Source organism: Dama dama, chromosome 18 (assembly GCF_033118175.1).
Source record: "Dama dama isolate Ldn47 chromosome 18, ASM3311817v1, whole genome shotgun sequence".
Lineage (NCBI taxonomy): Eukaryota > Metazoa > Chordata > Mammalia > Artiodactyla > Cervidae > Dama > Dama dama.
Genome location: NC_083698.1, coordinates 74,072,824 through 74,098,733, shown reverse-complemented (window position 1 = coordinate 74,098,733; position 25,910 = coordinate 74,072,824). Strand labels below are relative to the sequence as shown.

At 42.2% G+C, this 25,910-nt stretch overlaps 1 protein-coding gene across 1 annotated transcript in view; it reads left to right on the top strand.

Moving 5' to 3' along the window:
• Nucleotides 1–25,910, top strand: part of HECW1 (HECT, C2 and WW domain containing E3 ubiquitin protein ligase 1) — a 445,911-nt gene that overhangs the window by 373,192 nt on the left and 46,809 nt on the right. Inside the window, exons 18-22 of the mRNA XM_061165645.1 lie at nucleotides 3,363–3,446; nucleotides 3,844–3,953; nucleotides 8,185–8,305; nucleotides 9,082–9,195; nucleotides 10,246–10,398. Coding sequence (XP_061021628.1) covers nucleotides 3,363–3,446; nucleotides 3,844–3,953; nucleotides 8,185–8,305; nucleotides 9,082–9,195; nucleotides 10,246–10,398 — 582 coding nt within the window. The remainder of the gene's footprint in view (nucleotides 1–3,362; nucleotides 3,447–3,843; nucleotides 3,954–8,184; nucleotides 8,306–9,081; nucleotides 9,196–10,245; nucleotides 10,399–25,910) is intronic.

Sequence of the window (25,910 nt, the reverse complement as noted above, 5' to 3'; positions counted from 1 at the left end):
TAGTTTGAATGAGTGTGACTTCCATTTATTTTCAACTCTGCCCAAGTTTTATTACTCTGCCATGGAAGGCAGGGCCATATTTGGTCAATTCATGGGCTGCTGTCTGACTTACACTACATAATAATTTAAGAGAATTTCCAAGGGATTTTCAGAGGCATTGTAACCTGAAAACTTCCTGATACATCACTGCTCTTGAACTTTTTTTACCTTAACTGATTCTACCACTAAGTAAGGAATTCGCTGCTTGCTTTGGGGAGAAATGTGAGCTCCCCAAAGGCACTAGACTCCCATTTAAATCATTTTAAAAACAATAAAAATGATCCTCTTTGAAAATAAAGACTGGAGTATATTTCCCAAGGGAAGTGAAGAGTTTCAGCATTTATATAGTAAACACAATGTGATTTTGTCACATTATAACAAAATCTAAGAAATCTTGAAGGTTCTGTTGCAGTGTGGAATTGTACAATTACACTTTTCCAGATATGGGGGACGTGAAACTAGGGAATGTTGGAATTGGAAAAAGCTTGGAAATTAATGTAGAAACTAATATCCTTCTTAAAGTTAAGGATGCTTCTGAGAATCTGAGGAAAGCTCTTATAGACTCTTCCCAACATAGAAATGTGAATCTTTGCATATAATTTCAAACAGTTAATGGACCCTGAAGGACCTGTAGAGTCCAGATTGGAAACCCAAATAGCTCCTGAAAAACTAAAAACTCAAAGTGACATCAGAAACTGGCCATGAAGTCCAAAGGGCAAAAGGAGAGCAAACACCCCGCTCTTCAAGTGGTCAGGCTTCAAGGATCCAAAAAATGGGTCGCAACTCACTGTGACTGGGCCTTTGCCTGCCCCTAGCTGTGGTGTGAGGGTGAGTTAACTTGATTTTAAAGGTCCACGAGTTAAAAGGAAAACCTCCTCTCCCCATGACGCTGACCAAAGGAAAAACTTACTGCTTCCTCTGTGGTCCTCATGAGGGGCCATGATTCCTGTTTGGTCATGGCTATTCTCAGGGAGCCATGGACCCACTGTCCTGGATTCATATAGCCAGTCGCTGGGTTAGACGATAGAGGATGAGTTCTCAGAAAACCGAGTTCAGCAGACAGAAGTGAATCATAAGGAAACCACACGAGAAGAGGGAGGATGCAATGGTAGCCATCCTCATTCATTCTTTCTTTCTTCAACGAGTGCTTTTATTGGGCAGGTGTTCTGAATCAGGATGGCTCTAGGGCTGCATACCCAGTGGTGAAGCAAAACAGACATTGATCTCATGGGACTTATAATCTATTGAGAAAGACAAATGATAGACAGTTGTGACATTTTTAAGCCAAATATATAGCTATAGGTTATATTATGGGCCACGGAGGACATGATCAGAATTCAGAGATAATGAAAGAGGGGTGTCAAGGATTTCATTGTAGATATTGAGTTTTGAGGCCACAAATGAAGATGTCAGGATGTCAAAGAAGCAGGTGGCTCTACTGACCAGAGCTCTGATGGGAGCTTTGCACTGGAGTTTTCTTGATGGGATGCAAGCAGGAGAGGAGGATAGCAGATGCAAGAAGAAGAGATGGCATTCACACCCTCAGAGATCTCCCCACACCTAGGCCCCAGTGCCCTTGGGCTGGACCCAGGGGCACTTGGAGGCCCCTTAGACTAGTAGGTCTGCCTGAGATTTTCACAAACATGACAGAGGATGTCATGTCCCCTGAAGAGCCACCAAAACTCTCAGAAAACTCATATGTGGATGTGGTTTGAGTGTGGGGAGCAGTGGTAGGACTACTGCAGGGGGTGCTGCTTCCCCTGGCTGAGGAGGGCACTCTGCTGCCCTCATGGACTTGACTCTTTTCAGACTTCTTTTCCCCAGGAACCCTGGGAATAAAGAGTAACCCCTAAAATGTTCTCTCCCGTTTTCCCCAGGCAGGGAGACCAGGGGCATACCCAGATATGGGTCCCTTGGGGCAGCAGAGTGACTTGTCCCAGGGACATTGCCATTGGGAGAACACATCAGTTTGACAGTCCTTCATGGGACTGAAGTCAGTAAGCCAGAGGAGCAGGGTCCACAAGAGTCCTCCAGACAAGAGGGTGTTAGGCGGTGTCAGGATTTGAGGACAGCACTCAGACACATGAAATCAAGGACACGGAGACACAGAAGGAGATGCAGCTGCTGGAGGAGGCGTGGTTCTCACAGCCCAGTTAGGCTTTCACCTGGTCCAATTTCCAAATCCCCCATCAGAGAAGCTACTATGAGTACCCCTGGGTTTTGGAAATAGCATTTACCACAACAGTACTCTATCTATACTGACAGGTTGGACCACAGTGCGTTTCTCTGTTTAATTCTATTTTGTGTATCTTTGTCAAAGCCAAAAAGTTTCTCTTGTCTCCTTAAAAATACCCACACCAGAAGGTCAATTTCATTATATTTTCACCTGAAAGCAAGCAAGTTATGATGAAGATTTGGATTCACATTATTATAATCAGAGAGAGATAAAAGTTATATCTGCAGTATTTTTATTCATCTTTTTTTAATCATCCATTAGAGGAAACTGATTAAAAGGTATACCAGATCACTCTTTATTAATTTCTTACAAGTACATGTGACTCTAAAAGCATCTCAAACATATAAGCAAAAAAAGTGAAACTAATAAAATATCAGTCCTTAAGTCTTCCCAGATTTCTGCTGTATCTCTTCAAGAGAGAAAAAACATCTAACTTCTTTGAAGCATGATTACAAGGGATGATTGTTGGCCATAGTGTTTGAAATTTTTGAATATTTGAATGTTAGAAAAACACATTACAGAGTTTATTTGATCAAAAGGAAAACTCCTATTTATCTATAGACTTATTGGAAATAACTGCCATGTTGGAGTTGAATGTTGTAAAAAAGTCAGGATGCATGTGTTGTAATTAAACAGAGACAAATTGATGCCTGTGCTTGGATTGACGTGGGAGATTCTCCTGTATTCTGGGGCTGGACTCTCTCTGGACTCATTATGGACTTGATTCATTTTCCATCAGGCATAAGGTTTCTCAAGAGACGTCCCCTCACTCTTTCCTCCCATGGCTTCTAAAACACCATGAGCCCACAGCGGCCCTTCCCAGCTCCACTCCCAACTGTGTGGCTCTCTAAGGACCTACCAGTGTTGTGCTCCTCAGCTCCTGTCCCCATGTGAGTCTGAGAAATACAGTTCCTAGACGAGCATCCTGGGAACCTATAATACGAACCTAACCTACCTCAAAATACTCTGGACACTAGAACATCACTGTTCAGCCCTACTGAAGGTGTAAAGGGGTTTGGAAAGGGATTCATTCCTTAGCTTTTATGTCAGCACGTAATTCTTATTTTCTTTCCCACATCTATCCTAGGGAGAAAATCCATTACATTCGGACTGAGGGTAATCATGGGCTTGAAAAGTTGTCCTGTGATGCAGATCTAGTCATTTTGCTGAGGTAAGGGGCTGAGCCTGAAACAATTCTGGAAAAGCAACTGGAGAAACTGCTCTGGGTGGTTCTCCATGACAGCCTGGACTAAAACACCCATTGTTTGTTCTAGAAGATTCTAGTGGCTGCGACTGAAGTAGGGCACTCGCCCTTACACCTGCTGTTCATTTCCTTCTTTACATGTATGACTGGGGTATCACAAGCTACATGTGGTCCTTGATGGAGACCTTGTTGTAGGACTAATTAGGGTTTAAAACAATAGGGAGAGTTTACATGTGAGGATGTGCCCATCTGAGTGAATCTAAGTGCTTTTGTTGTCTCATGAGAATCGTAATTGCTCTTACACTAATTCGTGAACATTCTCTCATGGACAGAGAACTAACTGAATTTTTTTTTTACTTTGCAGTCTCTTTGAAGAAGAGATTATGTCCTATGTCCCCCTGCAGGCTGCCTTCCACCCTGGGTACAGCTTCTCTCCCCGCTGTTCACCCTGCTCCTCACCTCAGAACTCCCCAGGTAACTTGAGGTTCTGGCACTCTGTCTCCTGCTAGTGGCAACCTGTGTTTCCACTGGAAGAAGCGGCCCTCTCTCCCTTATTTCCTCTCAATTTTCTGATCATATGCACACTAAGTTGGGTGTTGACACATTGCCACCTGTTTTAGTAATGCCCCCAAGCTATTACATGTTTTGCATTTTTAAATGATTTGGAAACATTTATTGTGAAACTAATATTTCATGATGTGAAAATTATAATGAAATTCATGTTTCATTGTCTATCAATATGATTTACTGGAACCCAGCGATACCTGTTTATATATTTTTTTTCTCATTTAAATTATTTATTTTAATTGGAGGCTAATTACTTTACAGTATTGTGGTGGTTTTTGCCATACATTGACATGAATGTTTATATATTTTTTACGGCAACTTTCATGCTACAAACAGCAGAGCTGAATAGTAGTGACAGACACCATAGGACCCCCAACATCTAAAATATTTGCTATCTGACTCTTTACCAACAAAGTCTGTGGGCCCCTGCTCTAAATTGCTGTTTTGTTCTAAAGCGTATTCTCAAAGCATTTAAAAGGGAAGAGCTCTTTCTGGGACATTCTGCCTTATGAATCAGAATGTTATTAGTTACCAATTTGAGTGTTTTTTTTTTGTTAAGTTGTAAAGGAGTTGCTAGTTTCCATACTAACTAGGGACCATCTTTATATCCCCATGAAGATGTCTAAAAATTTTTTTAAATGATATGAAATCGTTCCCCTGAAGTTTTCTTAGAATGAATTTACTCATGATACTCTTTGTGGATATTTTCCATTCCAAATGAGGAAATGTATATTGAACTGTTCAGCGAAAAGAGAAGCTATTATTTCCTGGGTTCATCAAGATAATTAGCTTAAAACAAATTAACTCTCAAACAAGATCCAGATATTGAAAAATTTTCCCCTATTGTCTTGATTTGCATGTTGTCATGGATGTTTGTGGTAAACTCACATTTATTTTTATAACTTTAAAATTTGGTAAAGGAAGTTAGTTTTGAAAACTCTAGTAACGTCCTATCTCATAACCTCTAGAGTCAGAGTTCAAACTTTGCTTTTGAAGCCAGTGGGGAAATGGAGAAGAGAAACCAAATTTAGCAATATGCTCTATCCCCCAGAAGGGATGTCTTACTCAGCTGGTGCCACTCAGTACTGCCATAGGTCTCGAATATCTCAGTTCAGTCATGTCTGACTCTTTGCGACCGCATGGACTGCAGCACACCAGGTCTCCCTGTCCATCACCAACGCCCAGAGTTTACTCAAACTCACGTCCTTCGAGTTGGTGATACCATCCAACCATCTCGTCCTCTGTCATCCCCTTCTCCTTCTGCCTTCAATCTTTCCCAGCATCAGAGTCTTTTCCAAGGAGTCAGTTCTTAAAACTGGAAAACCTTTTTGTTTGGTGTACCCCCATCATGTCATTCAGAACTATCTCCCAGAGGTAGTTTTGCTAATCTTAAAACCTGTTTTTAAGTCAGTATCTCTTTGTTATCCCTTCCTCCACAAGTGTATCAGTGGCATTGTTGAGGAAATGTTCCATGAGTGCTCCCTCTGACATACAACATAACTAAGATGACATGCTTGGGAAAAGGAGGACTGGGAGCTTTGTCAGAGCCAGCATCACCACAGTCAGTTGTTTCTGGTGTGCATGGGATGACTTACTTCTGGAGAGCAGAGCATTCCCATTTAGGGGACTTGTGTGTCTGCATGATGTCTGGTCCCAGTCTGATAATGTGTCTATGTGCATGCATTCTAAGTCGTGTCTGACTTTGCAACATTATGGACTGTAGCCAGCCAGATTCCTCTGTCCAAGAGATTCTCTAGACAAAAATACTGAAGTGGGTTGCCATGCCCTCCTTCAGGGGATCTTCCTGACCCAGGGATCAAACCCATGTCTCTTAGGTCTCCTGCATTGGCAGGTGGGTCCTTTACCACAGAGCCACCTGGGAAGCCCCAGTGTGTCTACACTTTGGTCCAAACTTCCAGCACTAGAGTATGGTTTTGACATCATTACATGGTGAAGATACCATCTTGCAAATAGAAAAACTAAGGGAGTATAAAGAGTTATTTGCTAAATGAGAATTATTTGGGTAAGTTTTTTTTTTAAAGGAATCAGCATTCGTAATAGCTGTCTGGTGTCAGACTTTACTGATACCATGAACTCAAACAATCATCCAATTTATGCATCAAAGTCCTTAATTCTTTACTCTCCTAACTTTGATCACAGGATCTTAGAGTGTGTAATCCAAATATTTGATGCTAAATTTTACGATTCCCACATTTCTAGACCTTTATGACTTTTACCCGAGGCAACAGAGATAGTGACTCATGCATGCGAAAGCACCTCATGAAGCATAAATTATTAAAGAAATGCATAATAGTGACCATGGGCATAGTGGTAGTACCAGCAGTGAGAAAGTCATCTTATAAAATACACTGAAATCTGATAGAAGAAACTTATACTTGCACCTGCAGACTTGTATTCTAGTTTTACTTACATTCTGAAACCTGGCATTTAGGCAAAGACATTGTCCTCTTCAAGTGGTGGCTTGGTTCCTTCTTGTAAGTCACCTCTTCAGTTGACTTCTGTGACACCGCAGTAGGCATTTCATCTATGTCTTTGGCCGCCTCTGCAGACTCATCCTTCCCTTCCTACCATCCTCAAGACTCAGTGCCAGGTTTTATTCTCCTCTCTTTCAAACTATGTCTCTTCCCAATCAAATATTCAGAGGTACCACCATCAAAGACCAAGCTTGTGATCTCCCCACAAGTTTGTGTTTCTTCCATTTGTCCCCATCTCAGTGAATGTCACCAAAGTCCATTCCATTATAATGTCTAAAACTCACCTTTACTTACTACCTATATCCAGTTCATTGCCTCCTAAACACATCTCCAATCTATCCTATTCTCATCTCTGCTGATGCCACCCTAGTCCAGTTTAGGTGGGCTGAATCCATTCTGGACCTCTCTGGTTTTCTCTCTCTACTGCAGAAAGACTGAGGTTTCTATAACTCCAGATACATCATCTTGGCCCCTACACACTAACTTTCTGTGGTGTTTAACATTAAACAAAAGCATTTAACCATTTAAAAGAGAATACCTTATCCTACTTGACCTGTCTCCTGCCCACCTCCCAAGCTTTGTTTCTCATCATTGTGGTCCTCACTCCCTGTCTCCACATAAACTGGAGCACCGCTTTCCATCCTGCCTCAGTACCTTTGCCCATGCTGGTGCTCTACCTGGAATCTTCTCCCAGCTCATCTCTTCTGTTAGCTAAGCAGAAGCCTTTCCTAACTCACTCAGTCTAATTCATGCCTACTTACTCTTCACATGTTTCCCAAGGAAGCCTTCCTGAACTTGGCTAGAGTGTCCTGTGATCTCAGAGAACTGAGTTCTCTTCCTTCATGGGGAGCAATCGTCTCAACCTGTAATTATATTCTCATTTCTGTGAGTTTGATGGTGTAAGTCTTCTCCAGATTATAAATTCAATATCTGGAACATAAACTAAACATTAGTTGTTGCAGGAGCAAACAGTGATCCTAGCCATCTGGGAAACTTACAAAAGAATGTTATTTTTTCCAGTCCTTTTTTCATTGGAAGGTATATAAAGATAATAAAGCATTTACAAAGCATTCTAAGTGATACAAAAGCTCCTTCTATAAAGAGTAAGGAATTATTATTAATAATAATGTTCTTAATAATTTTGCTTTTATGGTACATGATAATCTAATATAAACCCCTAAATAATCTGTGCTCTAGTGGACAGGTATGTTTATGTAAGCATCAAGGTCAATATAGTTGGAGAAGTATAATATACACATATATTACAATCTTGGTTGCTCCATTGTAGTTCCATTCACTTATAGCAACTTATAAGAGCCTAATTTGATTTATGTCATTTTCAAATATTTAAGTACAATTAAGCCAAGAAATATGCTCATCTAGATATTTTGAAGAGTGATACAATTTGAAATGGAGTGGAAGATATAAGTATTTATTGTCATCAGAATTTATTTTTCTCTGCATCATATTATTTCTGGTTATTATCAAACTGACTGAGGGAGTGATAGGGAAACTTCTTGAAGGAGAAAAATACGAGGACTTAGGACTGTGCCTCTGGTTGGGCCTCCCACTACCATTGCTCTCTGCATATTTGTTCTTCAGTAAAAAGCGATGACCTTCAGCCTTTGTGCTTCTCTCTGCAGGTTTACAGAGAGCCAGTGCAAGAGCCCCTTCACCCTATAGGAGAGACTTTGAGGCCAAGCTCCGCAATTTCTACCGAAAACTGGAAGCCAAAGGATTTGGTCAGGGTCCAGGGAAAATTAAGTGAGTGATTTAATTGAGCTCCACTGAGCTTGGCACCGAATTCAGTTGGAAGATGTTTCTATCGTTTTCTCCTCTATAACTTGGTAATATTTGTCTGGAGATCAGATACCATGGTATGACATCAGTCATGGTCATGGAATTGAGGAAAGAAAAAGTTAGGAAGTTGGAAAGAAGAAAGGAGGTTAAGAAATTGGAAGGGGGGCAGGAAGAGAAGGTAAGGAGAGAGAGAAAGAACAGTAGATTTCAGACAAAACCATGTATAAAACCAATGGCAGGCCTTCTCAGAAAACAAGGAATCTCGAACTAAATAAAAATTCTTATGTTTCCCTTTACATATTTTTGGGACAATTTTAACTACTCACTAGTCAAAAAGCTTTGATTTGGGGATCTAAGTGAGAAGTTGTTTCTCCCGCTATATGTTTACTAGTTTCATCTTGAAAAGCTGAACCCAAATTCAGGAATTCAGCTTAAGAGATTCTTTTTAGAATTTATATATATATATATATATATATATATATATATATATATATATCCTGACAGTAGTATAATATGGATGGAATGTGTCCCATTATAAACTAGTACATGTTGTCCTGGAGATTTTATCATTTTGAAAAGAGTGTCAGAGTAAGTCCATGGTTGAACTGCTGGAATCTGTACCTTGATGAAGAGTCTAGGGAGTAAGACCATCAGCCTGGGCCCCCACACCTCACCTAGAACACTCCCCAACATTGGAGCCCAAGCCCCAACTGCCCGCCCACATGGCTTCTCATTTCTAGGCTCATCATTCGTCGAGACCACCTGTTGGAGGGAACCTTCAATCAGGTGATGGCCTATTCCCGGAAGGAGCTCCAGCGAAACAAGCTCTACATCACCTTTGTTGGAGAGGAGGGGTGAGCCACCAGCACTTTCATGTAGACACCTCAGTGTGGGTAGACCAGAGCCCCCGGGTCTTGGGTGATTTTCCTCAAGGAGCAGGGTGACTTTAAGCTTTTGCCCCAAGGTGGTGCTGATCATATCCTCCCAGGAGGCCTTTCTCTCCAGGTGTTGCCAATCTTTGAATTTCATGTTCTCCAAAAGCCTAAGATGATTGGCGTGTTCTAGAATCTGAGGTCACATGGTCAAAGTATAAGCCCAAAGTATAGACCAAGCTACTAGATCTTTACTTTTTCAGCATACACCCTGAAAGGTATCCCCTTGGTGTACCCACCCCTCTGAGTATCTGATCAAAGAACTCTTTCCCCAGGTGTGCACACATGTGAGTGGTGGTGATGGTAATGGTTGAGTTGCTAAGTCTTGCAGCCGCATGGACTATAGCCTGCCAGGCTCCTCTAACATGGGATTTACCAAGCAAGAATCTTAAAGTGGGCTGCCATTTCCTGCTCCAGGGGATCTTCCCAACCCAGGCGTCAAACCCAGGTCTTCGGCATTGCAGGCGGAATTTTTAATGACTGAGCCACCAGGGAAGCACATATGTGACTATTTACCAAATTTTTCATGTAATTTCAGTGATTTCATAGCAAACCATCTCAACTGTGGAAAGCAAGCCCACCCAGGAGGGCATAGCAGGATGAACTTAGCAGAAAGTGTTTTCAATTCATGCGCATGCACACATGCACCATCACAGGAAATTCTTTTCTGTCTCCCATGATAAAGTCCAGCTGAGGACCAGCTGTATGTTTTACCCAATAGGTGTGATGTAATTGAGGAAGAAGTTTAAGGAACACTACCATAAATATTTAAGAACATCATCCTCAAACCAATCACTGCATCCTCATTTTCTTCAGCAAATTATACTTCCCTTGGGATCCATTGTAAAGAGCAGAGGTTGCCCTCTACTTTCCTGGCACTGACTCTGAAAAGGCAAGCCAGGTCGCGCATAGAGACAGGTCCCCCACCTCCCTCATGTAATGAACTTCCCGGGCCTCTGCTTCCTTTTGCAGCCTGGACTACAGTGGTCCTTCGAGAGAATTCTTCTTCCTTCTGTCTCAGGAGCTCTTTAACCCTTACTACGGACTCTTCGAGTACTCTGCCAATGACACCTACACCGTGCAGATCAGCCCCATGTCTGCCTTTGTAGAAAACCATCTCGAATGGTAAGAGCTTGAATTTTCACTTTCTCATGTTGGAAAGTTCTGGTCTTTCTCAGTCAGAAGTCAGTGGTATTCCTTGAGGACCATTGTGTTTGGAGCAGTGGCCCAATGTCATGAGGGGTGATGAGAGTAAGCGACAAAGTACTGGAAACAAAGTTCTCTGCTAGTTTTCACCCAGAATACAAAATGAATTACTAAAGATGCTGCAAATTTCCTATCAACTGCACATTGATGTAAGATACTACAGTTTTTCTTCGGAGGAGACACTGAGGTAAGTAGATATAGGTCCTGAGTGTTGATAATTCTACTAAAATCCTAAGCGTTCCCAGGGAGGGCTTCTTGAAGGTACTCATGGATTTGAGAGTCTCTGATCTTGGACTGATGGCTTTTGCACTGTGGCCTTCAGCTTCTGCATCTTGCTTTAAAATAAGGCTTTTGGGTTAGATGATCTCTCAGCATCCTCCTGACTTAAAAGTACAACATGTCTTTGGTCCTCTCATCTTGAGGCAATTACCACTTACTGAAATGAGTAAGAAGATCAGTATCAGTCAATTCTGTGCACCTCTGTGGCTGAGATACCTCAGGTATGGGTGGAAGTCTCCAGAAAGCTGCATGGGAAAATTAGGATGCATGCACTTTCCTGTTTTGTCACCCCCACATGTGACTTGAAAAGTACCCCTGATTTCACTGCAGGAGCTCCTATCATCAGGAGGGAAATGAGTCCTGGGAACTGCTGACATGGTTCTTATCTGACATAACCTACTGATGATGTGTCGTGGGGCTGCTGGTGAAGGGAGCTTCTGGGATAACACCTGAGCACTGGGCTTACAGCCCAAATCCCCATAATTTGATTTCATAGTATCAGAACAACCCACCTCTGCTAAGGCTGCCAGCTACAGCCCACAACTTCTCTCTCCAAACACTCTTACCTCTGAGTTCTTCTTTTTCTTTAATTTTTTCAAGTTTATTTTATTGAAGTATAGTTGATTTAGAATGTTGTGTTAATGTCTACTTTACAATAAAGTGATTCAGTTATACATGTATATATATATATTTTTTTTCATATTATTTTCCATTATGGTTTATCTTAGGATATTGAATGTAGTTCCCTGTGCAATATAGTTAGACCTTGTTGTTTATCCATTCTATATATAATAGTTTGCATCTGCTAATCCCAACTTCCCAACCCATCCCTCCTCCCCTGCTCTCCCACTTGGCAACTATTAAGTCTGTTCTCTTATGTCTGAGTCTGTTTCTGTTTCAAAGGTAAGTTCATTTGTGTCTTATTTTAGATTCTCCATTTAAGTGATATCATATGGTATTTGTCTTTCTCTTTCTGACTTACTTCATTTAGTGTGATAATCTCTAGGTCCATCCAGGTTGCTGCAAATGGCATTATTTCTTTCTTTTGTGCGGTTGAGTAGTATTCCGTTGTGTATGTGTACCACATCTTTATCCATTCATCTATTGATGGACTTAGGTTGTTTCCATGTAATGGAGATTGTAAATAGTGTGGCTGTGAACATAAGGATTCATATATCTTTTCGGACATAAGGGTACATATGTCTTTTTGAATTATACTTTTGTCCAGATATATGCCCAGGAGTGGGGTTGCTGAATCATATGGTAACTCTATTTTTAGTATTTTGAGGAACCTCCATACTGTTCTCCATAGTGGTTGCATCAATTTACATTCCCACCAACAGTGTAGAAGGGTTCCCTTTTCACCACCCTCCCTCCAGCATTTATTATTTGTAGACTTTTAAATGATGGCCATTCTGATCTGTGTAAGGTGGTACCTTATTGTAGTTTTGACTTGCATTTCTATAATACTTATCAATGTTGAGCATCCTTTCACGTGCCTACTGGCCATCTGTATGTCTTCCTTGGAGAAATGTCTCTCTTGATCTTCTGCCCATTTTTTTATTGCATTGTTTGCTTTTTTGTTATTGAGTTGTATGAGCTATTTGTACATTTTGGAAATTAAGCCCTTATCAGCCACATCATTTGCAAATATTTTCTCCTAACCCATAGATTGTCTTTTGTTTTGTTTATGGTTTCCTTTGCTGTGCAAAAGCTTGTTAAGTTTGATTAGGTCCCATTTGGTTATTTTTCCTTTTATTTATCTTGCCTTGGGAGACTGACGTAAGAAAACATTGGTCAATTTATGTCAGAGAATGTTTTGCCTATGCTCTCTTTTAGGAGTTTTATAGTGTCAAGTGTTATATTTGAGTCTTCAAGCCATTTTGAGTTTATTTTTTTGTATGGTGTGAAGGAGTGATCTAACTTCACTGATTTGTATGGGTCAGCTCTTGAGCTGAGCAAGGCATGTGCCTGCTCAGGGCATGTGCTTCAAGTGTTTGGCACAAGTTAAGAAGCAAATGTTGTTGCATTTTGTTGCTTTTTGCCTTTGTTGTTTCTTTTCATGTAACTTACCAAATAAGTGGATGATGTAGCTTGGGAGGCAGAAACACAGCTGATGGTGTGGGCAGAGCAGGAAGTCCTTACAGAGAAGATTTAGGGCTAAGAATTGAAGACCAGCTCTAACTTAGTCACATTCAGGTAGGGTTCACTCAGACAGTGGAGAGTACCATACCCCCATGAAACAAGAATATATGTGGGACTTCCCTGGGTCCAGTGGTTAAGAATCCACCTGCTAAAGCAGGGGACATAGGTTTGTTCCTTGGTCTGGGAAGATTCCACATGCCTCAGGGCAACTAAGCCTATGCACAAAACTACTGATGCCCAAGAGCTCTAGAGCCGACAGACCACAGCTACTGGGCTCATGTGCTGCAACTACTGAAGCCTGTGCACCCAGAGCTCATTGTTTTGCAACAAGAGAAGCCACCACAATGAGAAATGCACACAGCACAACTAGAGAGTAGCCCCCACTCACAACTAGGAAAAGCCCACATGCATCAATGAAGACCCAGCACAGCCAAAAATAAATAAATATATAAATATTTTTTTAAAGACTACAAATGTATGCAGATTATACTTCATATAATCCCCCAATTCTCTCAGTCTATGTGCATGAAATTTAAGATGGTGTCTTAGAGGTCATGAATTAGAGTTAGCAATCACTGAGGAAATACTTTTGCAAATATTACAGCATATAGGACTTTGGTGGGTATTGTGGGGATACATTCATTAACTGAACAGTTGTAAATCAAGTACATGCTGTGTGTTGGGAGAATACAAAAATGAAGTGAATGAGATTTCTTCCCTAAAAGGGAGAGAGCACATGAGTAAATCTGTAATTCCACTATAGTATCTTAAATGCCAAATTATACATACATAATACATGTGTGTGTGTAAGTCTGAGATACATATACAAGCCTGGGGATTGTATTAAATCATGAAGGAAAATCTCATTCAACCCAAGGCAGGGGATGGTGCAGTGGGGAATAAAACCAGGGACTCTCATAAAAAGAGGGAATAATTATGACATCTTTTTTGTTGTTGTTGCTCTTTTTTTTTTATGAAAAAGAGTGGATATATGTGCCAATCTTTACTGATAGTTGAGTAGGAGACTCAACAGAGCAGAGGAGAAAAGTGTTTTGAGAAGCCAAGATTGGAAACAAGAATTGAAATGTACGAGAGGAAATAGAGCCTTTGGCAAGCAGTGTAGACAGATCAGAACAGAAAATGGCTTTTGGGCTTGTGGGAATGAGGCTGGAGACAGAGAGGCAGATGGTCTCGTCCCATAAAGAGAATACTGTCATTGGGTTTGTGTTTTTAAAAAGTAAATCTTGCCATAGCACGGGGAAGATTTTGAGGACGAAAGGCTGGAAAGAGCTGAGACCAGCTCCAGAGTGGTTGATACGTCGCAATGACAAACAGAATTCAAACTGAGGCAGAAGTGGGGTCTGAGAAAGGAGGGAACTAACCTTAAGAATGCCTCAGAGGGAGAGGAGACTCAGCTAGTTGTTTTACTGTTTGACCGTTGAGGTGAGAGGGAGAGAGAAATACAGAATAAGTCCAAGGTTTCTGGTTGCACCATGGGATGGGTTGGGACATTCACTGTGATGAGAATTATATGAAATAGATGATATTTAGAGGAAAGAGGAGGAATTCACTCTTTGACAGGTAGAAATTTCAGGTTCCATTATAAATACAGGTGGGTATATTAGTACATACCTGGATTATTGCCCTGGAAATCTGGGCTGGAAACTGAGATTGGGAAACACTAACACAGTCATGAAATTGAAAGACGCTTGCTCCTTGGAAGAAAAGCTATGACAAACATAGACAGTATATTAAAAAGCAGAGACTTTACATTGCTGACAAAGGTCTGTATAGTCAAAGCTATGTTTTTACAGTAGTAATGTATGGATGTGAGAGTTGGATGTAAAGAAGGCTAAGCATTGAAGAATTGATGCTTTTGAACTATGGTGTTGCAGAAGACTCGGGAGTCCCCTGGACTGCAAGGAGATCCAACTAGTCCATCCTAAAGGAAATCAGTCCTGAATATTCATTGGAAGAACTGATGCTAAAGCTGAAGCTCCAATACTTTGGCCACCTGATGCGAAGATCCGACTCATTGGAAAAGACCCTGATGCTGGGAAAGATTGAGGGCAGGAGGAGAAGGGGCTGACAAAGGATGAGATGGTTGGATGGCATCACTGGCTCAACAGACATGAGTTTGAGAAAGCTCCAGGAATTGGTGAAGGACAGGGAAGCCTGGCGTGCTGCAGTCCATGGTGTCGCAAAGAGTCGGACACGACTGAGCAACTGAACGGCAACAACAACACAGGCAGACTGGCTCAGGAGGAGGGAGGGGAGGAGGAGATGGGAGCTCACAGAGGTGGAGGATACTGATGAGTCCGGGATGGCCAGAGCCCCAGGTCCCTGGGGGAAGCTGAGAACGAGGGGCCAGAGTGCCCCAGCTTGGGAGGAATAGGACAGGGGTGGAGGTGCTCCAGTGAAGACCTGCTTGTGGGGAAGAAGGCAGTCCAAGAAGGCAGAAGCTGGAGGGCGTGTACGGACAGTAGAAGGGGGTCTCCAGGGATTCAGAGCACAGGATTGCAAGGACAGAGCTTAGGACATCAGGGGAGGAAGAACAGTCAGCTGACCACGGGAGCTGTGTTTGGATAGTGACAGAGGTTCATGAGGTTAAGTGCCCTCACTTAAGTGGTGTGAATGGGACCGAGGGTTCTGGAGGAAACCTTGGGGTCAAGTACAGGAGTGACATAGGGAAGGCTACAGACAAAGGCCTGATGGAATGCACAGGAGACTCGCTGGCCTTCTGGCCAACTCATTACAACTTGAGAGTGTCCTCAACAGATGCCTTGCCAGCTGCCTAGACCCTGTTCTCAGGCTGGCTCTTGTCCCCGCACATCTCCGGCTGGATGAGGCTGTGTCAATGTGTCAATTACACCTGAGAACCTGGAGGAAGGAAACCACAGAGATGTAAGAATTAGCAAAGTTCTCTGGATGGATCCTTTATAAAAGTCAAAGGTGTGAAAAAGTCTGGCCCAGAGGGCTAGTCACCTGCTGTCTTTGCAAAGGAAAGGACTTGAGGACTTTCACCCACTGCTGTTCCTACATTGAAAATATTGCTGTGTAGCCCAGAAGCAAAATGGCAGGGAACTTTCTGAGCAACTAGCACTCTGAACAGAGCTCAGGCAGGTGAGAGTTCACATTGAGTGGTGGGTTGTTACGAAGTGATCTGGGACCTCCTCTCTACTCTGAGGCTCTGACTCTGAACCTCAGTCGCCTAAGCCCCTGACTGACAGAAAAGCCTAAATGCAAAGCCAGTACTGGTCCCAGATTGTACCATGACCCTCACACAGGATGGGACTTGCGTTTCATTAGCGCCTCAGAACTCCTAGGGGAGGGAGGAGGTCATAACTAGTGGACAGAACTTGAGCCACGGGGGCCGAGTCTGCTTTAACTTCGAAAAGGAAGCCCTGCTGGGCTGTGGGTGTTTGAACCAGATGGTAACGCTGCAGTTATTCCTTCTGGATGTTTTCCTGTGAGCCATTCTGCACCCCAGGGCAAGTGGTTTTACCAAGAAAAGTGAGGGCACCCAAGTGCTGGGCCGTTTTAACAAAAGTGCACCCAGGAAGGTTCAACACCCGAATGAAGTCACTCCAGGCCTTGCATCAAGTGTGGGCAGCAAGTGGGTGCTGAGACCCCTGCCGGAGGCTTTGTCACTGTGACTCCTGCCGTGGGGGCAGGGGTGGAACGGTGCCACTGAGGAACCCTGAACCCTGAGTTCTCAGATCTGAACCCCAGATCTCAGATCTGGCCCAGCCAGGCGGCGCTGACCCATTGGCCGGGTGAGCGGCGCTGTGGCTGATCTCAGATATAGGCACCTGGACCTCTTCCCTCCCTCACTCCCCAGGACACTTCGTCCACACTTACTATGACCAACACATCACTCATAAGAAAACAGAGACCAAAAGGTTACAGGGCTCGTCACAGTCAGAGCCTTGACCTCATAAAGCTGGAAATTGTCCCTAACACAGGATGGGCCAGGACAGGAGTCTGCCTGGAAGAGAAGTGACTCCTGCCCCCTGCCCTCTCTTCCCTCGGCAGACAGGCCTACAGGCCAGAAATAAACAGAGAGAAAATCAATCAGCTTTACAGGATTAAACATCACCCTGGATGGAAACATTGCTTGGGTGTGGCTGGAAAAGGCTTCTTTCAAGGGTCATTTTTAAAATTATTATTCAAGTCCTTTGTCTTTTCACTGGCCTTCTTCTGTGTCCCACACTCTGTTTTGTCTGCGTGCCCCTAGAGAGTAAGCGCCGTGAAAGCAGAGATGAGATGTGTGTCATTTAATATGCTAATATAGTAAATATCAGTGTCTGATGAGACTCGGGGTCTGTCGGAGGTCAGATTCATTGCCATCTTGTTCCCAACTCGTGTTTTTATTTGTAGCTATCTTTCTTATCTCTGGACCCTTTAACTTAAAGGTTTATGTTAAGTCCTGCTAAAGTGGGAATTGATGGGTTTTGAGCAAAAACCTGGAGCAACTCTAGCAACATTTGTACCACAGAATTTCCAAGTTGATAAGGACACTGTTAAAATGTGCAAGGCTAACATTCATGCAGAGTAAGAGAGAGGAGGTGGAGCTGGAACCCCGTTGGGCCTCCCATAGAAACTGTGGTCCATGTGGACACAGCCCTGCCCACCCTAAGTCAGGCAGAGAAAGGCCAGGAAAGAGCACAGTGTCCTTCTTCCACCCACCAGTCCCACTGGCCAAGCCAACCATGAACCAGAGGGCAAGGAATTGCCAACTATTGCAGCAATAATGGCCTATCCCCAGGTTCACATAGTGGGACAGAAAATGGTGGGAAACCCATGAGGAGTGCAGGACAGGGATTAAAAATCTCTGAAAGAGCATCTACAATTCAGGACTTTCAGTTCATTCACTAAAAATATTACCATTTCCTTAACTGTATGTGTCCATTGTATGTGTCTTTGACCCAGAAATCTTAAAGTAATATTCCAAATTCCTTATCTTTATTCTTTGATTATGATTTCCATTTGCATATTAATGAGGTACTCGTGCTGATCTTTTTATCCTTTTAATCATCATTGTATGCTGATTTTATGTCTCTCAAGATACAGAAGTGAATATAAAGCTAAACAATAAAACATTCATTGAAAACTTGTTAAACATGCCAAGCACTATTCTAGACACTTCCAACAGCCCTATAACCCAGGGCTATAGGATAAACCCAAGCTATAGAAGAAAATAAGGTGCAAACATTAGCAAACTCACAGAGATAATCACAGACCAAGCTGGGGCTGGAACCCAGAAAACCTGACTTCAGTATCAGGGTCTAGCCCCCTCTATTTCCCCTCTGAGCAAATTGCAATACAATGTGATAAATGCTATCTGTACTTCTATTATAGCACTTAGCACATTACACAGTTATCAGTATTAGGTATAAGGAGCTTTAAAAATGAGTGAGAATAGTTGGCTGGCAGAGGTGGGGAAACAAAACTTCCAGGGAGAGGGCCCGAAATTCACAGAGGGATGGCAGGTGAACAAACAGATGTCAGTTGTGTTTGACTGCAAAACAGAGAAAAGAAAAGCTGTAAAGGCTTCTTGCACCAGAGAGGGAAGGGCATTTAATGGCATCTAGGGACTTTGGGTTTTATCATGAACATGTCAGTGTGTTTTTTAGGGGAAAGAATGTCTTGAGTAGGTCTGTATTCTAGAAAGTCAACTCTGGATATAAGTAGATGAATTGGAGTGGAAATTGGAGGTGTCAGATTTAAGTGGCAGTTCTTTGAAATAATTGTTTAAAAAGAGGATAAAGAATCAAACTAGGGTAAAAGCAGTGGGAATGAAAAGTTATTTCAGAAGAATGAAAAAATGAGCAAAATTTAGTGATGGACTATAGACAGTGGGTGGAGAAGGAAATGGCAGCCCACTCCAGTATTCTTGCCTGGAGAATTCCATGGACAAGGGAGCCTGGCAGGCTACAGTCCATGGGGTCACAAGAGTCTGACACAACTTAGCAACTAAACCACCATCACCACCATAGACAGTAGGGGTGTTCATTTTATTAAATGTCCCACTTGCATAAAATGATACATACAAAAATACCAGGTAAAAAGTTCTCATCTATTTTGAATGGAGGTATAAAAAACAAAACTGTAAATGTGGAAAGCTCCAAACTTACTTTTATGTCTAATAAATTATGAATAGTACACAATGCATGTGTTTTCAAATCTTTATGCCTGGATAGGAAAAATTCATGTTTCAGCTGAAACATCTCCTCTAAGTGCCTTCCCTGAGCACTCAATTTAAAACAGCCCAGCCAGTTATAATTCTCCAGCTTAACTTCTTGACTCATTATATCGACAGAACTTACCACTCTCTGAAATAAAGTATATTTTAGATTTATATTGTACAGTTGTAACTCCTTACTATTTGTCTTACTATTTATTACTTACTAACTCCTTACTATTTATTTAAGAGAACAAGGTCTTGCTTTCCTAGTTATAGACTTTGCACTCAATAAATATGTGTGGAAGGAAGAAAAGAAACAAAGGACGGGGGGCAGGAGAGGGGAGAAGGGAGGATGAATGGATGAGTAGATGAGTGGATGGGTGGGTGGGTGGGTGGATGGATGGGTAGATGAGTGGGTGGATGGATGGATGAATGGATGGATGGGTAGATAGATGGATGGATGGATGGGTGGATGGATGGATGGATGAATGGGTGGGTGGATAGATGGGTAGGTGGATGAATGGATGGGTAGAGGGGTGGGTGGGTAGGTGGATCAATGGATGGATAGAAGGAATAATACTCAATTCAAACTCCTTGGTTGTGAGAGTTTCAATCTCATTTCAATTTTTAGTTCAGAATATTTGGGATTCAGAAAAATGTCGATCATTGTTGAATGTCAATTAAGTTTCTACTCATTGTTCTCTCTCAAACCACCACTGAAAATTCTTTATCTGTCTCAATGATTCTGAGTACCACTTTTCCCAGAGCAAATCTAAGATGCACTAAACAACTGAAAAAGATGAACTCTTTTGAGTAAGAGTGCCAGAGTGTCAACATGCACTGTTCGTTAATGTGTCATTTTAAGACGTCGTTGTGATATGAGTCATTCTTTACGTAGTTGTCAGTGTGAGAAGAACTTTCAGAAGCCAGAGTTAGAGATCTGATGTTGTTTAATCAGTTTCTGTGCAACCACCAGAAGGTCTGAGTGTTCATTTCATGTTAGTGATGGTGACAAATTTAACCTATCAGTATCATAAGCAGAAATTCTGGGCCCTCTCAAGCCAGAATTTCCGAGAACCTCTCGTAACTGTGAAGCAGGCTCCTCCCTGTCCTTCTGCCCCTGCCATGCCCTCTCCCTTTCCAAGCAGACACAACCTGGGTGGCAGAAATCTGTTTTCAGGTCTTTAGCAAGAGGAGGTGGAGGCGGGAGGGAGGCCTCTTGGAGCATGTTTAGAGTTTGGCCAAGTGGGTATTAAGTGTAATTGTAGAGTTTTATGGAACTTAAGAAGTCCTGGATAACACACTTTAAATATCCCTTGCTACATCTGCAGAGCCTGAATTAGTAGGTAGAAACCACAGTATCATGAGATTCCACTGAATGTGTCCTGGCCCTTCAGCCCCCAAAGGCCGCTCCTGGAAGAATAGCTCAGTGTGTCTTGTTCGTTTGAGTCATGGGTCAGATAAGCTCCCCCACCCCCATGCCATCCCAGCAGCAGCCCCTGTGTTCCTTCTGAGGCACCTACAAGAGCTTCCCTGGTCCCAGCCCTGGCTGAATCTAAGCAGCCTTCCTAGCAATGCCCTAGAGAAGCTCAGTGCACACATTAGTTGAGAAGTCACCATAAAATATGCATGTCTGATTGTGACTGTGTCTGCTTCTTAACCCAGTTTTCTTCAGAACTTGTAAGAAACCTCTAGTAAAGCTTTCAAAACTATTAAAGAGAACACTCTTTTTCAACACTTGCATTATACAGAAAAAGACCTAAGGTTGTGTGAGATTTATATGACAAAGATGGCACTTTAATTCAGTTGGGAAAGAATGGACTACTCAGTTAATGATGCCAAAACAGCTGACTGTGTAAACAAAAAGGAAAAAAAAAAAGGTTAAATTCCTCTCTAGTTTAAAGCACATGTAAAAATATGACAGTAAAATTTATTCAAGAAACTCTAGAGAACTTTCTATATATTCTAGAACAAACATTTTTGGAAATAGAAAACAAACTTGAGAAATTTTGAATAGTAGAGACTTTTTTGGTCAAGATTTGAACCCTAGAATCTGTAAAAGATATATTTAAATGTATAAAAATGAAAATAGTTTTTATGGCAAAAAAACACCACAAAGGCAAAAGGTAAGTTTTGATTTTGAAAAATAATCTTTGTAAATCAGAAAAATCAGAGATTGAAAATCTGTAATATAGATTTAAAAGAGCTCTTCTAATGTGAAAAGAAGGGAGGAACAACACGAGAAAAATCAGCAAAGAAAATTTAAAAAACTGTTCAGAGAAGAAAAATCCAAATAATCAACAAACCCATGAAAAGAATTTCAACTTTACCATGGACAAATAAAATGACAATGATGTATCACTTTATAATAATCAAATTAGCAAAAATTACAAAGAATTGTATCTTTTCAAGGGGATATGGGTGAAAGATTATTCTCTTGCATTTCCAGTAGAAACATGACTTTTGGTAGCCTTTTTTTCAAAGCACAATTAATGATATATACTAAAACTTTTAAACCCGTATACCCTTTGGCCCATGATTCTATCTCATAGAAATAAAAGAGCTGCTATAAGGACTCTTATAATAAAAGTTAATATTTATTGAGCCTTTATTATGGACCAGGTTTCTTTGTAAAGGCTTTGCATGAGCTGCACATGCTGTTATGAGCCCCCTATTTAATAAATGAGGAAACTGATACCCATACAGGTTCAGTACTTGCCCAAGGTAACACAGCTGGTAAATGGAAGAGCCAGGAATCCAACCTAGGCACATAGTTCTCCAGTGTGAACTTCTAAAAGCTATCCTATCTTCCCTAACAAAACATACCAGGATGTTTATTTCAGCCTTGTTTGTGAAGACACAAATGTAGAAGCATCCCAAGTATCTATCAGCAGAGACCAGTTAACTTCATCACAGCAGCTCCACACTGCACAGTGACATGAGGTGTTAAAGGGCTGAGTTAGATCTTACCAGGTGATGGAGGGGAATTTCTTTAAGATATTGTTGAGGGAAGAAAAGCAAAAAAGTATGAACAGCACAATTTAAAAACTGAAAAATAATGACAAAAAACCTGTATGTATATAAACATAGATAGATATGTAAATACAAATAAATTAGTATATGATCCATTGGATCATAGGAAAAGCAAGAAAATTCCAGAAAAACATCTACTTCTGCTTAATTGACTATGCTAAAGCCTTTGACTGTGTGGATCATGACAAACTGGAAAATTCTTCAAGAGATGGAATTACCAGACCACCTTACCTGCCTCCTAAGAAGCCTATATGCAGGTCAAGAAGCAACAGTTAGAACCGGACATGGAACAACAGACTGGTTCCAAATTAGGAAAGAAGTATGTCAAGGCTGTATATTGTCAACCTGATTATTTAACTTATATGCAGAGTACATCATGTGAAATGCTGGGCTGGATGAAGCACAAGCTGGAATCAAGACTGTTGGGAGAAATATCAATAACCTCAGATATGCAGATGACACCACGCATATCCAGAAAGTGAAGAGGAACTAAAGAGCCTCTTGATTAAAGTGAAAGAGGAAGGTGAAAAAGCTGGCTTAAAACTCATCATTCAAAAAATGAAGATCATGGCATCCAGTTCCATCACTTCATGGCAAATAGATGGGGAAACAAGGGAAACAGTGACAAATTTTATTTTCTTGGGCTCCAAAATCACTGCAGATGGTGACTATAGCCATGAAATTAAAAGACACTTGCTCCTTGGAAGAAAAGCTATGACAAACCTAGACAGCATTTTAAAACGCAGAGACATTACTTTGCCAACAAAGGTCCATCTAGTCAGAGCTATGGTTTTTCCAGTAGTCATGTATGGATGTGAGAGTTGGACCATAAAGAAGGCTAAGTATCGAAGAATTGATACTTCTGAACTATGGTGTTGGAGAAGACTCTTGAGTGTCCCTTGGAATGCAAGGAGATCAAACTAGTCAATCCTAAAGGAAATCTATCCTGAATATTCATTGGAAGGACTGATACTGAACCTTCAATACTTTGGCCACCCAATGTGAAGAGCTAACTCTGAAAAGACCCTGATGCTGGGAAAGATTGAAGGCAGGAAGAGAAGGGGACAACAGTATGAGATGGTTGGATGGCATCACAACTCAATGGACATGAGTTTTAGCAAGTTCTAGGAGATGGTGAAGGGCAGGGAAGCCTGGCGTGCTACAGCCCATTCGGTCACAAAGAGTTGGACATGACTGAGTGACTGAACAGCAACAAATAATATGATTAAATGATTTAGATGAAAAATATGGAAGAATACATCTTAGTCAACATGGGTCCTAGGAGATGAGATGAGGAGAGAGCCGCCAACTGAGCTGACTGCTCAAGAAGACAAAACCAATTATAATTTTTAAAAGCATCCATGAGCATGTTAATGAATTTATATAAAAATTATGTGTGTAAATTTTTTTAAATCCCTAGCAATTAAAATTCCATTTGGTTCAAACGGCTTAGCTAAGTTTTAGAGAAAAGCAGTTGTCTTAGACATGAATTCCTAAATGCTCCCTCCTATTTCTGAGGACCCAGTGCTAGATGGTGAGCTTCTGGTGTATTAGAAATGTCACATGACTATACTGCCACCTCACTCACTCCACCTCTGGTGTCTTCCATTCTCCATCCCATTTTGCCAGCCGCCTCCCTTTACTCCATCTTCTCTGGTAGCTAGGACAATAAAGGATCCACCTGCAATGCAAGAGACAAGGTTCGATCCCTGGGTCAGGAAGATCCCCTGGAGAAGGAAATGGCAACCCACTCCAGCATTCTTGCCTGAAGAATTCTACGGACAAAGGAGCCTGGTGGGCTACAGTCCATAGGGTTGCAAAGAGTCAGACACAACTTAGTGACTAAACAACAACATGTACATTTATATCCTGCACCTCTGTAAAGATAAAGAACTTTTCTATCACCTCAGAAATCTTCTCGTGGTCCTTCCCAGTCTATCCTTGACCCTTCTCAACTCCGTGAAACCACTCAATAAATCTTTTCAGCACCTATTTCTTTGTATGTTCTAGAAATTCATAGAAATGAAATTATTTATTAGTGCTCTGTAGGAGTGATTTGCTTACTTGCTTTCATCGTTTGCCTCCTGGACTCAATCAGGAGCAAAACTTGGCGCCAAGTCACACCCTTCCGGAGTCAGGATTCCCATGGCTTTTCTGGGTGGTTGGAGGCGAGGAGTGTTCAGGCAGGTGGTTCTGTCACCTGCCCAGCAGCAGGCCACCCCGCCTCTCCCTGCAGGCCTGCATGTGCGGGAGGACAGATACCACGCCTCAGTCTTCCCACAGATGAGGAGGGAACAATTACAGAGCAAACCACTGGCAGGAATGCCAGGACAGAGCCGAACCCACTATTAGCTGTGGAGATGGGAGACTAGCTTAGGGCCAAACCCTGAACTCAGCGTGCAGGAATGTGCACCCAGCAGAGGGAATGCAGACCACGACGGGTGTGGCATGGGAGCAGGGAAATGCCGTTCTGCAAGTAGAGGGGACTGCAAAGAATCAAGACTCCACTTCCCAAAGGCTAACTCCAGAACAGCTCCATAGCAAGGATGAACTTATTGTGCCCACCTGCACCACGTCCCCCCACCCCAGTTTGTACTGTGCTCACATTCTAAAGGGAGCTCTGCATGGTTTCATTTGTCTTAGCCATCCATAGCCTGATCACTGCTCTTTCTGGAAGCTCAGCTGGGTGGGGCAGCTCAAAGGGTGCAAGGTTTTGAGGAAACAATGTAAGAAGAGAGGGAAAGAGTTGAATTATAAGAGAGGACAGAAATTGATGGGACAGGAGCCCCAGGGAGGCAGGAGGGAAGGGAATTGTGTTTAGTCACTCAGTCAGTCCGACTCTTTGTGACCCCATGGACTGTAGCCCACCAGGCTTCTCTGTCCATGGGATTCTTCAGGCAAGAAATACTGGAGTGGGTTGCCATTTCCTTCTCCAAGAGGGAAGGAGGTCTGTGGCAAAAGTGAAAAGAGAAACCTGGGTAGTCCTTCTTCCTCTGGACTAGAGGGAAGCCCCTGGCAAGTGTCACCGCTTACAGGCTGGTGACACAAGAAGGAAATTAGCTTAGGAAAAAAAGGAAGAACCCCTCTTCTATGTAATGGAGCGGGAGAAGGCATGGATGCAGGTCGCTGGGCTGAGAGGAAGACAAGCAGGACACTTCACATCCTCTGCTTTTGGAAGAGATAGGTTTCTGAACTCTGTCCTTCTGTGGTACCCGTGCATAGAATGCATTGACTGATGCCTAAGGCAAAACTTCACTTCTGACTCTGAGACCTTTTTTTGCTCGTGGGATCTTAGTTCTCCTACCAGGGATTGAACCATGCCCTCAGCAGTGAACATGTGGAATCCTAAACACTGGAGCACCAGGGAGTTCCCCAGAACTTTTTTTTTCTATCTTTAAAAAAAAGGTGGAGGGATGAGGGACTTGGAGTCTGTGGTTCTCAAACTTTAGTCAGTAACCACAGAACTTGTTTTAAAAGCAGATTCCCAGAACCCACCCCACAAAGAGTCTAATCTCTGGGCACTTGTATTTGAATAAGCTCTCAGGGACCCTGATGCCAAAGGAAGGATTGCCACCCTTGGGAAAACATTGCCATAGTTGCTGACAGCTTCATGAGCCCCCCAACCCCCTGCCCTACCCAGAAAGTGTCAGAAAAAGAAAGCTAGATATTGGTGCAGTTTTCACACAAAGACATGAAATCACCCCAGGCAGAAATGACAGATTTTCACTTCATTTACCAATATGTGAGAAGCAAGAAAACATGCAGATCCAAAAAGGAAGGCAGTAAT